Here is a 14,383-nt window from a genome sequence, read left to right on the forward strand (position 1 = left end):
AGGTGGTATGAGGGGGTTGGGGTGGAGGATGAGACATAGAACTACCAGACAGGTTCTGAGCGCCTTTCTGGAACCTGACCTCCGTGTTCGCCCAAGGGTACTTTCTGTTTCTAGGTCTTTGGGGAAGTTGCTTTTTCTTGGTATTTAGGGAGTCAGGAAAAGAAAAGTCATTGGTGTGTTCGCGTCTCTCAAAGCCTCAGGTAGGGTTGTGGCTTTGGACCAACAGCAACGTACGAGCTTGTGGCCAATTTCAAACGCCTTTAACAGCTATTGTGACACAGAGTCCCATTCAATAGTGGAAGTGGGAATTTCAGCCTTGCCCTTTGTTAATTCCGAAACGAAGGGCTCATTCTTTCCTCGCCAGGACGGCCTGCACCGTAGCCAACGTTCTTACCCTCATTTTGTAAGTGGGGAAACTGAGGCACGGGGAAGTGCAGTGACTCCCGGGATTCCGCGATGCGTTTTTCCTGCCAGCGTCGTCTAGGGGGAAAAGGGAGGAGGCAAAAAGAGGGCCTTGACTCCGGAGACGACCCCTCCCCACTTCATGGGCTGAGAAATGGCCGAAGTGACAGCCACTGGCGAAGGAAAGGGGGTGGGAGGTCAGCCCGGAGACTGGAGGTGCGGGGCAGAAATGCTGCCTTCTCGCAGAAGAGGGGGAGGCCCGGGGCGGGGGGAGGGTCCGGGCGCCCGTCTGCGCACCAGGGGTGCAGGCATTTTAAAGGTTAAGAGCACCCAGAGAAAATAGAAGTAGCAGGAGGAAGTGGGGCGCTGGGTCGCAGCGAGAGAAGGAAGCAGCTCTTCGGAGCTTCCCTTTTCTCCTCCTTCCCCGAAGCCCCCACCCCAAGCCCTCCCCTCCTGCTCCGCCCACCCCTCCTGCAGGGCCGAGGCCCGCTTCCGCTCCCCGGGACCGGCCGCACCTGCCTCCCGGGGGATCGCGGGCCCTCGGGGGTGCCCCTCCGGCCGTGGCCGCCCGCCCGCCGGGCCTGTCCCTTCCAGGGCAGACGCGCGCGTCGCTGGCACCGCGGCTCCTGCGCGCTGCGCGGGGTCAGGAGGGGACTCAGGCTGCGGGGGCCCGCCGGCCCCTCGCCCGCCCGGCCGCCAGGGGGCGCTAGAGGCCGGCTGGGCGCCCCGCCCCGCCCCCCCGGAGTGGCCCCGCCCCCGTCCCGCCCCGCCGTCGGAGCGCTGCCTGGGCTGATGCTGGGACTCGCCGCGCGGCTGCTGCCCGGCGCCGTGGTCCCGACAGCACGCGAGCCGCGGGGAGTCGCCGCTGGAGAGGGGCTCGGCGCCCGGCGGGGACTGCAGGTGCGTGGCCGGCCGGGCGGCGAGGGCGCGAGAGGGGGCGGCCCGCGCACCGTCGGGGAGCCGTGCGCTCGGGCCGCGGCGGCGGCGGCGGCGGCGGGCGGGCTGGGCAGTCGGGGTGTCTCTCCGTGGGCACGGGGTCCGCGCACCTGCCGCCCCGGTAATCCCGGAGACAGAAGGGGCGTCCCGGGGTGGGGTGCGTCCGCCGGGTAGCCACTGCGGAAGGCCGGGGCGGCGCGTGTGGCCGCGGCCTCCTGCCTCCGTCGCGGGCCGGCGCGAGGAGGGGGTCGCGGAGCCCGCGCGCCTCTCCGCCTGGGGACTGTCGCGGTGAATGCGGGCACCGCCGTCAGGACCCGGGGGGTCGCGGAGGTGCCCGGGCGCCGGCCGCTCTTCTAGAGCACCGCCCGTCGGCGCGGTGGCTCGAGCCGTGTTTACACCCGGGTGTCCCTGCGTGGCTCCGCGGGTGCGTGCGTGCAGGTGTGTGTGCGCGTGCGCGCGCGCGCTGGCCCATCCCAGGGCTCCGGGTACATCGGCGAGAGGTTCGGGTCAGGAGGAGGAAGGAGATGGTTCGGAGGGAAGAAGGAAGGCGAGTTGAAAGCAGCAGGATGTGGTATGAAGAGTTTAACAAGCCTCTGCGCCGAGAGGAGGTTTGGCGAAATGAGGGCTAAAAGTAGGCCAGGTCGGCCGGGCCCGGAAGGCCCCTTCTGGGCTGCCCTTCGCTTCCTCCCTCCGCTCGTCGTTGCAACTTCTGATCCGCCCCCTTGCTCCTGGCCTAGACCACCTGGTAAGGGCCCGGGTTCCCAGAACTTGCTAAAGCACACCTGCCCCAGGCCCCAGCCCCAGCCCCAGCTTTGGGGGACGGGGGGGGGGGTCCGCTGGGGGCAGGTCTGGAATCTTTTTCTAAAATTTGAGCAAGCTCCTTGAAGGATGCCGCTGGAGCCATTGCTTGAGAGCCCCGTGTGATGTGGAAGGGAGACCTGAGTTGCCGGCCAGGCCCTGCTGTGCGACCCGGAGTATCTTACCACCCCTCTCCCAGACTGGTTGTCCTGTCTCTAAAATGGGCTCTAATAGCGACCTCACGGGGCTGGGGGGAAATAGATGAGAAAAGCGTGAGGAGAGTAGCCGCGCACGGAAGCTGCTTCCTGGGTATTTATCTGCAGCAACGAGCGAGGGGATCAGAGGCTTACCTCCTTCCCCAGCCTGCCCCGCCGCCGGGTGGGTCCAGGAAGACAAAAGAGGGTCTCAGATAGTCAGGCTCTCTCTTCCTGCTTCAGGATACCGTTCCTTGCTTTTTGGAGCATAAGCTGCCAGGACTGTGGGGTCTTAAGACACCCCCTCCCCCCTGACCCCCAGCTTAAGTGAGGCATGGTCATGCTCTCTCCCCATCTCTGCCTCTCCTTCCTCCCGTGCAGCTCTGGTTGTCTCTTTCAAGAATAATCAGGGGAAGCCGAGTGGGGGGACTGCATGAAAAGCATGTTTGGGGTTCCTGGAGGGGTAACGATGCTAAGACCACACATGGATCGTGGGCCTCCTGGCTGAGGAGTGTCGGAGGAGGAGAGCCAGCGTGGCCCGGACAGCCTGGGGGCCCCAGCTTGGGTTCAGCTGAGTATTTGAGCCTTTCTGACTCTGCCCTCGTTCCAAGAGGCTCACCCCAGCGGGATCCCTGTGAACCAGAAGTCTTGTTTGGCTCAGCTCTGGGTGGGCTGAAAGCCTCTGGATGAGCTCCTTAAGAGAGGAAGCTTCTGGAGGGGCAAGATGGTGATGAGCCGTCACTCGGGGTTGGGGGGGAGAGAGGTGGTCAGTTTGCTTTTTGAGCCTCTGGTATAGATGTGTGCAAGGGAACAAAGGAGAGGTTGCGCTTGATTTCTGCAGATGAGACATCCCCACAGCAAACATATATGACCTGTGAGGATATCCCGTTGATTTGAAGACGTAACTATATATGTTCACGTTTTAACAGCTTGGAAATCAGCATCCGTCTTACCTTCTATGGCATCGTACCATCATAGCCGACAGCAATATTTCTTTCTTAGTGGCACGCAAAATAACAGCTCACCTTACGATTGAGGGCGTCTTAGGGGCGCCCGGGTGGCTCGGTCGGTTGAGCGTCCAACTCTTGATTTCGGCTCAGGTCATGATCCCGGGGTGGTGGGATCGAGCCCCGTGTCGGGCTCCGCACTGAGTGTGGAGCCTGCTTGGGATTCTCTCTCTCTCCCTCTGCCCCTCTCTCCTGCTCATGCTCTCTCTAAATAATAATAATAACTATTATTATTATTATTATATAAAAAAACCGTTGAAGTCATCTTAGATCCTGTTAAGTGCAATGTACGTTTTACAGATTTGGGTTGGGGGAATGCTGTAGAAATACCCAGGCACGCACAGAATTATGTCATTCCCCTGAGTGAATCTGCGTGGATTTTTCCAGTAGCTTGACCTCATGGACACCAAAACTTTTCACTGTACCCACCTGTAGAGGAAATCCTTGTCACTTGTGTGGCTCGCTTTCATACATATAGTACATCGAACGCTATGTAATAACGTCTTAGGAATCATCAGCTCGTTCTACCTCCACTCCCTTTCGTACCTTGGCTCCGCTCGGGACAATGTGTCTGCCCCTTCTCGCTCATCTTGCTCTTTGCTCCTGTCTCCTTCCGCTGTACGTGCGCGGTGTTGGGCGCTGGACTGAGTATTTCACGTTCTTTGGTCCTTCACGGCCGCACTCCGAGGTAGCAAAAACTACGATCCGAATGTTACAGATGGGGACACGGAGGACCAAGGCCACGCTGCTAGAACGTGCCAGGGCTGGGCTGACTCTCTGAGATGGCCAGGCCCCAGTGGCAGCTTGGATGTGCTTGCGGGTGTGAAGTTCGTGCCCTCTAGGGCGTGACTTTTGGGGCATGAACTGTGGCCAACCACAGGGCCTCCAGACCGGCGGTGGGGCTCTGGATGGTGGGGCTTTTCAGTCCAGTGCCTTCTGGATAAGCGAGACACAGCTGTGACAAGTGCACCCAGGAGGAGGGTGGGGGCTGAGGAATCGGAAGCAGGGGGTGACTGGTGGTGGCACCGAGCAGACGCTGGGCCCTTCTTGGGTCTGGTGAGTCTACCAGTTGGGGTTCTAGGCTTTGGGCTCTAGAGTTTGGCCTCAGTGGGAGACCCCAGCCTCCGGCCTTCCCCGGCTCCCGGCCCAGACTTTCTCCTGCGGCCATGGTCACGTAAGGCGACGAACCTGAGCAAGATTTTTAACTGCGAACCCTTCAGGGCGGCCGTTGCCCCCTCCCCCACACCCCTCGGAGAAGGCTCATACCGCTTGGCATGGTAGCCAGGCCTCACACCAGCCAGCTCTGGCCCACCCTGCCGCTTTATGTCCTGAAGCTCACGCAGGCCTCTGTACCTTTGCACGTGCTAGTCCTTCTCACCACGTTACCCTTCTTTGCTTCCTCTACCGCCCGGTGGACTATGACTCCTTCCCCTCCGCGTTCAGACCTCGTCATCTTCGAAGACTTTCCCAACCCCCGCCTCGCCCCGCGGCGCCGGCCCCACCTCCAGTCCCCCCCTCCCGCACCTCGGGCGCCCTCCTGACGGAGCACTGACCACTCTGGCCCACGGGGTCTGACCAGTAGCTCATGGGCTGGCTCGCCTGAGCCCCCCGTGCTCGGCGTGGCTGTTCAGCTGTCACCGTGGAACTCACTCCCCAGGGTGTCACAGGCAAGAAATCCACGCACACCCGACAGTGGGAGTTGCCCGCTCGCCAGAGGGTGTAGGGGGGCCGGAGGGTGGGGTGTGCTTTTCATTTTCGTGTCCTCCCGAGTCTCGTCAGCGCTGTTATTGACCTAGGCAAATGACTCTGTGTGGTTTCCTTGTTGGGGGCAGGGCGGGGGTGTGAGGGCCGAGGGTGGCTCCTGACCTGCCCCCCATGGAGTCGACTGGCCTTGTGTGTGCCCGCCTCCTCCTCCACTGCTAGGCATGTGACCTTGGGTCGGTCCGTGCGTGTCCTCCCAGTGTCAGATGATTTCCTGGGAATCATCAGCTGGTTCTACCTGCCACTCCCTTTCGTACCTTGGCTCCGCTCGGGACAATGTGTCTGCCCCTTCTCGCTCATCTTGCTCTCGGCTCCTGTCTCCTTCCGCTGTACGTGCGCGGTGTTGGGCGCTGGACTGAGTATTTCACGTTCTTTGGTCCTTCACGGCCGCACTCCGAGGTAGCAAAAACTACGATCCGAATGTTACGGATGCGGACACGGAGGACCAAGGCCACGCTGCTAGAACGTGCCAGGGCTGGGCTGACTCTCTGAGATGGCCAGGCCCCAGTGGCAGCTTGGATGTGCTTGCGGGTGTGAAGTTCGTGCCCTCTAGGGCGTGACTTTTGGGGCATGAACTGTGGCCAACCACAGGGCCTCCAGACCGGCGGTGGGGCTCTGGATGGTGGGGCTTTTCAGTCTAGTGCCTTCTGGATAAATGAGACACGGCTTGGCAAAGCGCCGGGCTCTGGGGACCCCTGAACAACACAATGTTCTTGCGCTTGGGAAATTAGTCTGGCGGGCAAGACGCTAGACACACACATCGTGTAATCGCAATGGTGAGAATGGGGGCGGCGGGGTGGGGGGGGGCTGTGAGATTACATAAAGGTTGATCCACACATTTGGGGGGTGAAGGCAAGGTTTCCCTAACGATGTCATTTTCTCGTTGACACTTGAGAGATACAAGATGGAAAGAGGGATGCTGAGAACAGTAGTACCTAATGTTAGCGGATGCATGCTAAGTGCTCCCGGGTGCATCCTCTTGGGTGTTCCTTTTTTTTTTTTTTTTTTACATTTTATTTATTTTTGAGAGAGAGACAGAGCGCAAGTGGGGGAGAGGCAGAGAGAGAGGGAGGCACGGAATCCGAAGCAGGCTCCAGGGTCCGAGACATCAGCACAGAGCCCGACGCGGGGCTCGAACTCACAGACCGCGAGATCATGACCTGAGCCGAAGTTGGACACTTAACCGACTGAGCCCTGCAGGCGTTCCTTTTAACCGTCCTGAGGGCTGCGGGGGCTCCTCTCCTGGGGGCATCGGTGAGGCACCTGCTGTCAGTCACCCCACCCAAGGTCTGGCGTAGACCAGGGCCTCAAGCCCTCAGCCCTATCTCTTCCTCCCTTGCCCCCACCCCAGACTCCGAGTACGGCTCAAGGACGTGAAGGCCATCAGTTCTATTACTGGCGCTTCCCTTTTCCTTGGGCACCGGTCATCAGCGGGGAGCATGGTTTGCGGATGTCCCCGGGGGCTCCTGCAAGAGTCCTTTGCATCGGCGGCAGAGGAAGCCTCCACGCTTGGAAAACAAGCACGCTGTCCGCCGGGCCTCCGCTCCGCCCCTCTCCAAACCTGCTCACTTACAGGGTTAGGAACCCCCGATTGTCTGCCGTCCGTTCACTCTCCGCACCCTTCTTCCCCATCCAAATTCGTCTTCCTGGAACCACGAAGCCTGCACAGGCGTTTGGGGTCTGGGCTTGGTCGTTTTGACCCTTGGCAGGAGAATTGTCATACACACACACACACACACACACACACACACACACACACACACGGTTTCTCTCCCCCTCTCTTCCAGAGTTCTGCGTAAAAGGTCAGGGTGTTCTCAGAGCTCTGCAGTTCACCAGCAAAGCCAGGGTATTCACCCCTGTTCTCAAAAACAGGACTTTCTTTCCGCCGATTTCTTGGGGTAACCCCCCAGCATCGCTGCACACGGGGAGTCAGCCGTGGCTAGAGGCCAGCGGGGGGGTGGTGACCGATGATTGAAACTTGCAAACTGCACGGGAGGTCACCGGTGACTCACTGGTGAGGTGTCAAGGTGGCCCGTGCAGGGTGGGGGGTGGGAGGGTGAGCTCCCTGACCGTTCACTGAGGCCCAGCCATGCTTATCACTTTCTGAATGTCTCATCAAGTCTTGAATTCAAGCCATCTTCGAGACGATGAAATTCAAGACCATCTGCGAGCAAAAGTATTACTTTTGCTCATGGTGTCCTTATAAGAAGCTCTGCTGTTCCCTCCACGGCTGTTTCGTTACCACAGATGCTCCCAGCGTCTCGAGCTTCCAAGGGCTGGAATGAGCCGGGGGCTTGGTCTCTGTGATACGTGGTCCCCATCAAGTGCCACGTGGGAAGGGGGTTTTCTCCGGTTCCTCATTTTGCTGAGGATTTTTAAAAGCATGAATGGAAGTTACGTCTGCCAAATACTTCTCTTTTTAATTTTTTTTTAAAGTTTATTCATCTTTGAGAGAGAGAGAGAGTCCAAGTGAGGGAGGGGCAGAGAGAGAGGGAGACACAGAATCTGAAACAGGCTCCAGGCTCTGAGCCATCAGCACAGAGCCTGACGCGGGGCTTGAACCCACGAACCGTGAGGTCATGACCTGAGCTGAAGTCGGATGCTTAATGACTGAGCCACCCATGCGCCCCTGCGAAATACTTCTTTAAGCATCTACCAGGAGATCCTTGTATCCTTTTGCCTGGCCTTAGATTTGTATGACGCATCATATCCTTAACTTGAGCCCTCCCTGCACTTCTGGAACGAACTCCAGTTGGCCAAGGTGGTTTTTTCTTTTAATACAGTGCTAGGTCTGACCTGCTAGGATTCTCTTTTGGATTTTTTGCATCCATACTCGCAAGTAAGGCTGGCCTGCACTTTCCTGTGCTGTCCTGCTGTTGTCGGGGTTTTAACGCGCTGGCGATACCCTGGAGGCGTTTCGTCTTCTCCTGCACCCTGGGACCCCCAGGGAGAGTGGCCGGAGCAAGGAAGTGATCTGCTCCCGGAAAGTCGGGAGAAAGGCTCTGGTTTTTAGTTCCTCTGCTGCTCATTCCTGGCTTCCCGGCCCCCAGGCCTTCCTCCCCTCTTGTCCCTTCCCCGGCCTTCCAGGCATAGACCTGCTGCCTCAGTGTCCCCAGCTGGAGCCTGGGAGCCATCTTTGATTCTTGGCCTCCGCCAGGCCGCCACTAACTCCCATGAGTCCTTGCTTTCCGTGCCCTTTGGCTACGGGATGGCCTGTTTCCACACGGAGCTGCTCTGGTCCGGCGAGGATGCTGATATAACGAATTCACACACAGAGAAAGGTCACCAGAGGTGGTGATGACATAATACAAAATGAGAAAAGAAGCCCGGAGGTTTTCCTCCAAGAAGAAGACACAAGGGAGAAGTAATGTCTATCTTCAGATGTTTGGAGGGTGGTGTTTTTTGGAGAAGGTGGAGACTACCTGCTCGGGGCGGGGGGGGGGGGGGGTGTCATACTCCAGGAAGGAGAAAGAGGGACCTCAGGAGACCTCAGCTTGTGACAAGGAAGATCTTGGACAAATTCAGAACATATCAACCATGGAACAGGCGGTCTTGTGATAATGAGTTCCCCATCAGGGGAAGCACTCAAGGGAAATACATGTCATACGTAGACGCGATTGCCGTGAGAATGGAGACCGAGGATGCTCCGTTCCCAAGTCTGCAGTTCTCCAAATCACAGTGGCCGCGTCCGACGGGTTGTAGACAGATTGGTTGTTCTGAGAACATAATTTGAATTTAAGAAGTTCAGTGGCCTCGAGTAGACAAATCCCAAAGCTGGACAGTTCCTCCGCAAACCCTACAGCCCTGCCTCCCAGCTCTTCCCCCGGAGCAGGGGCGCTTCTGTGGTCAGGAGAGTGTAGCCTGCCACGGTAGGAGACCCCGGAGCCACCGCGGGAGCCCGGGATCCTCGGCCACATCCCGAGCTGGAGCCTGAGCTTTTGGTGGTATCTCGTGTCCTTGGACTTCTTCTGACACCCGGTGTCATACATACACCGGGTCCCACCGCGAGGATCACCTCCCTGCGCGGCTGACCCAGATCCGCTCTTGGGGCCAGCCCGCCCCGTCTCCGGGTTGGCCTGGGGAGTGATGGCCCCTCGTGTGGGGGGTTTTTCGGGGCCTGTGTTTCATAGGCCCGTGAGTTTTGCATTCACTTCTGTGCTGACATCTTGGGAGTTTCATTCTGAGAAGACGAAAAGTCAAGAGTTTTCCTTGGTCTGTGATTGTGCTTAGGAGAACACGGGGGGGGGGGAGGGGTGGGGGCGGGGGACTATGGCGTGATGTTCATACCCCAGGGTGGGGGGAGGAGATGACCCCTCCCCGTTCCGGCCTCTGTCCACGGGTCTGAGCCTGTTCCCTTCTGGATCAAACGGGCTGTGAGATTCCGACAGCCTGTGCGTTTTCACCAGTCCGCCCTCCGACACGGGACTTGTGGGAGTTCTTCCTTCGTCACGGTGCCCATTTCACGGCAGGACTCCAAGCGGCTGCAAATCCTTTGGACTACAATGGCACTGTGTTGTCGCCCTCCACCCCGTCTCCTCCGTAGGCTGGCTTCCTCCAAGGTCGCTGGCGGCTTTGCAGTGATAAACCCAGTGTTCCCCTCCTACCCAGCGTCTCTCTTTGGAGGCTCTGTAGCATGTGATGCAACAAAGCCAAATTCAGAACACATCAACCATGGAGCGGGTGACCTTGTGGTCATGAGTTCCCCGTCCAGGGAAGCATTCAAGAGAAGTACGTGTCATACGTAGACGCGACTGCCGTGAGAATGGAGACCGAGGATGCTCCGGTCCCAGGTCTGCAGTTCTCCAAATCACAGTGGCCGTGTCTGACGGGTCGGAGACAGATTGGTCGTTCTGAGCACGTAATTTGAACTTAAGTTCAGTGGCCTCGAGGAGACAAATCCCAAAGCTGGGCGGTCCCCCCCGCAAACCCCACAGAGGCTCACCTGGATCTCTTTCTCCGCCGCCTGCGCCTCCCCTTCTGGCCACCCCTCGGGTGCGTTTACCTCCCTCACCTTTGTGTCGAAGCCCGTGCGGGCCGTTGGCTCTGTTCCCACCTCAGCCCCTGTTCAGAGCCCAGCGCCTCGCCCACAAAGCAGGCTTCCTCTACAGACTTCCCCATTCGTGGTTCTGGTGACAATACACTCCTGGACTTGAAACCTTGGAGTCACCACCCCTGGGCCCCCCCCCTCCACCTTCCTGTTCTCCGCTCTCCAGCCAGTGCCATGGTGCGGCTGGCCCCTCTCACTTCCCCAGCGTTCTCTGTGCCGGGCCACTCAGCTGTCGTCACCTTTTACGCCCGCCCGCGGGCCTCCGGGCCACGGCCTGCCTTCTGCTCTTCCTCTCTCTCTGCCTCTCCCCCACTCATGCTCTCTCTCAGTCTTAAAAAAATAAATAAATAAATAACACATTAAAAAGGAAAAAAAAAAAACCAACCCTGTGGCCTTGTCTTTGTTATGGGACAAGGCACGCGTCTCCCTTCGGGCCCCTTCAGGCCCCAGGAGCCCCTGGCCAACTCCGCGTGCCCAGACCCCACCCCCTGGGAGCCCTCTGCTCACCCTCCAGGTCAGTCAGAAGTAAGTCTGACAGCGGGGAGGCCCTGGGGAGCCGCCCCCCCCCCCCCCCCAACAGGGGCCTGAGGAAGTAAGTGTGTGTTTGCAACATGATGTTTACACGTTTACTAGGCAGAGGGGATGCCTGTCCTGGCTGTCCGGCGGGCTGTGGGGCAATCCGGAGCCCTGCTTTCCCGGGGAGGGAGGCAGACAGATGCCTGGAGTTTTTCCGGGGATTCTTTAAACATCCCCAAGGGTGCCTGGCCCTGCTGACCCTGGAGGAGGCCGAGGGAAGCGTAGAAGTCAAGTTTGGGGTTTTTTTTTTTAATATTTTGGGGAGAGGGCAAGCAGGGAAGGGGCACGGAGAGGGGGACAGTGGATCCGAAGCAGGCTGTGCCCTGACAGGCTGGCGGCAGGAAGCCCGACGCGGGGCTCGAACTCACGAACCGCGAGACCGTGGCCTGAGCCGAAGTCGGACGTTCAGCCGACGGAGCCGCCCAGGCGCCCCGAGAAGTCAAGTTTTTAAACTGGGAGAAAGTAAGGTATCGCCAGTAAGCGTTATTAACTTGCATATTCACGAATGTGGCTCTGGTAGCCTATTGGGAACCTTCAGAGTGACGGGCGACTCCCTTCTGTCACTTGTTGTCACTCACAAGCAGGGTGACGGGTCAGGGTAAGCAAGGACGAGGGTCTTTTTTTCTTCCTTTTTTCTTTTGTCCCCTTCGAGCGGGAGTAATGCTTTGGAGAGGAAAGGGGACCTTCTGGGGGGAGGAGAGAGCAGGGGGGGAGGACGCCCCAGGAGCCAGAACCCTCCTGTCCTGATTCATCCAAGGTGGAGCCCTCTCTGTGCCCACCTGAAAAATGGGCCAAGGAGGCTGACACTGGCCTCCCGCCTCCTCACACAGTTGTGGCAGCCCTGGGGTCCCCCCCCACCCCCCGCCAGCCTGGGGCCACCGCCACGGCCCCCACGGGAGAGTGCGCGCCTGCGTCCAGGGCCCCTTACTATCTCTGTGACCCAACACGACCGTCCGGACGGGTAAAGTGCCCCAGGCTCTGGTGGCCCCGGGGACGGGAATCCTGTAGCTCCCCCTCCGCAGCAAGCGGGTGACCCAGGCGTGGGGCTCACCGTCGCCACCTGACTTCTCTTGCCCCGAGGCTGTTTTCTGTGGTGAGCTGGCCCTCTGAAGCCATCAGAGAGAGGTCGCAAGACGCGAGCTGCCCAGCCACAGGGCACAGGTGCAGAGGACTCCCGTGGCATCCACGCACGAGCCCGCGGGTCAGAGTGCCCTCACGGCGGTTTGTCTGCATGTAAGGTGCCGTAAGATGTGAAAGGAGGGGGGGAAATCTAGGCGCCTTTAAAGAAGTCGGTCATCAAACCTCCTAGTGTAGAGAGGCAGAGGTGGGCTCGGGTTGGGACGGACTAGCCTTGGGTGGCATCTAGAATCTAGACACACATTTCTGAACTAGTGAGGCTAAGGAGCTCAGGCCCACGGCATGCGAGCCGTTTGGGCTTCTAGAAGGTACCCGAGTCAGGTGGAAAAACACGGCACCCGGGGGACCCGTGGGAAATGTCGGAAGCGAGCCCTCAAGGCCGCATGGCCGTGTACTGGAGGCCATGGATGAAGAAGGAGGGGCAAACAGCGCCCCATTCCCCTGTCGTCCTGCCCCCTGCCCGAGGCCGCGTGCTGTGACGGTCCAGCCACTGTCCCGAGAGGCATGGAGAACGCCCTTCCTTGGGCCACGGCTCTGTGCTGCTGGGTCCCCATCAACGCTGCCGTATGGAGAGTGTGGAAGGGATGGGGTGGGGGCCGCGGTTCAGTCCGCCTCGGGTGTTGCCCCTCCCCCTCCCCATTCAGTGAGTTTGAAGATAAGGGATTCCTTCCCGCTGTCACTCCTGCGACCCGCTCAGTGGACGGAGATGGCAACACGATTATTATTATTTTTAGTAAAGACTTCACGGGGCGCCTGGGCGGCTCAGGCGGTTGAGCGTCCGGCTCTTGGTTTCGGCTTAGAGCATGAGCCCAGGGTCACGGGATCGAGCCCCGGGTCCGGCTCCACATTGAGTGTGGAGCCTGCTTGGGATTCTCTCTCTTGTTCTCGCCCCTCTTCCCTGCTCTCTCTCTCTCTCTCTCTCTCTCTCAAAAGAGACTTAATTCCTTTAAAGCAATTTTAAGGTTGCAACAAAATTGGGAGGAAGGTACAGAGTTTTCCCATATAGCCCCGACCCCATGCATAGCCTCCCCCGTTCTGAACACCATCTGTCAAAATGGAACATTTCTAACCAAGGATGAACCTGTATTGACATATCATCACCGCCCCGGATGCACAGTTTACCTTAGGGTTCGCCGCTGGCGTTGCACATTCTGTGAGTTTTCGGCAAATGTGTGATGACCTGCGTCCATCATTATAATATTACGCAGAGCATTTTGAACGCTCTAGAATTCCTCTGTGCTCTTGTTTATCTCTCCCTTTCCCCTGCCCCCCACCCCTGGCGGTCACCGATCATTTTGTTGTCTTCATAGCTTTGCCTTGGAGACATCGCTGTTCATGAAACGGTTTGGGAGGGACGGTTTTGTAATGCCCATACTGCATTTGCACTCTGCCGTCTACGCAACCAGCGAGAGATTATCTCTACTAACGTTTATCAAAACCGTGTCCACTCCACTTGAATTGCTTCCGTACTAGCTGGCCAACCCCGTTTGCTCCAAAGAATGTCTGGATAATTAATTTAAAGAATTCAGCCCCTGCTGTCGCTCCCCCAAAGTGGGGTACCCAGAGGCGGGCACGCCATATAGAAGATGTATACCTCTTCTCTGGGAGGATGACTTCAGCTCTTCTGATGTGTCTCCTTGTAAGGGAATTTGGAGGTACGCTTTGCGGTCTCCGTTTCAGGTCAGTTCATAAACCATGCTCCACAAATTGGGGGAAAATCCTACCAGCTGTATCTAAATGATGTAGTAACAGCCCTCCCCCCACTCCCAAAATCTAACGTTGCTTCTTCGACAACTCGGTATTGATGGAAACAGTTAGTATATTGGTTTGCCTGTTGTTGTATCAGAGAAGCACAACAGGGCGGTGGTGTAGATGAGAGGGGTTTATTTCTCTCTCCACACGTGGCTCTCATCTCATGGTGCAAAATGGCTGCTCTAGCAATTGCCATCATATCTGCATTCCAGCTAGCAGGAGGAGGAAAGAGAAAGAAGGCATGCCTCGGAAATTGTACTCCTCAACATTTACTTCTATTCCACGGGCCAGAATGTAGCCGCATGGCCACGCTGGGCTAACAAGAGAATCTGAGAAATGTAATCTGAAATTTCTGAACATCGTGTTATTATAGAAGAAAGAATTGTAGGAGGACAGTCAGGAGTCTCATCCGTGTTTGAACTCTATCGGTTTGAGATCTTTCTGAATCGACACTGTTACATAAAGGTGCCTTATCCCTTCTGTCGTGCGGCTCACATGCCTTCTGAGCTCCGTTGGAAACCGTTCATAAAAAATGGCATTCTGTATCAAAAGGTGGAATCAATAATGTCTACCTACAGATGAACGGGCAGACGAAATTCGGCATATGCATGCAGTGGAATATTATTTGGCCTGAAAAAGGAGTGGAATTCTGACATGTCACGGCAGAATGAACCTTAAAGACTTCAAGTTAAGTGAAATGAGCCAGTCACAAGGGACACATCCAGTATGATCCCACGTATATGAGGTTCCTAGAGTCACCAGACTCATAGAGA

General features: G+C 57.8%; 1 protein-coding gene across 6 annotated transcripts in view; it reads left to right on the forward strand.

Moving 5' to 3' along the window:
- Positions 1-272: 272 nt before the first annotated feature.
- The window catches only part of PIK3R5 (phosphoinositide-3-kinase regulatory subunit 5), a 71,267-nt gene continuing 57,156 nt past the window's right edge, over positions 273-14,383 (forward strand). For 2 of the 6 annotated variants that reach the window (XM_047089633.1, XM_047089634.1), the window contains exon 1: positions 757-1,302. In XM_047089633.1, the coding sequence (XP_046945589.1) occupies positions 1,195-1,302 (108 nt within the window). In that variant the 5' untranslated portion in view covers positions 757-1,194. Of the gene's footprint in view, positions 404-756; positions 1,303-11,084; positions 11,189-14,383 lie in introns of those variants that run through there. The other 4 variants (XM_047089636.1, XM_047089639.1, XM_047089635.1 and 1 more) reach the window with 3 other exon arrangements.

This window comes from Lynx rufus, unplaced genomic scaffold (genome assembly GCF_022079265.1).
Source record: "Lynx rufus isolate CCGP_SWC_20201006 ecotype Redwood Valley unplaced genomic scaffold, mLynRuf1.p SCAF_28, whole genome shotgun sequence".
NCBI classification, from domain to species: Eukaryota; Metazoa; Chordata; class Mammalia; order Carnivora; family Felidae; genus Lynx; species Lynx rufus.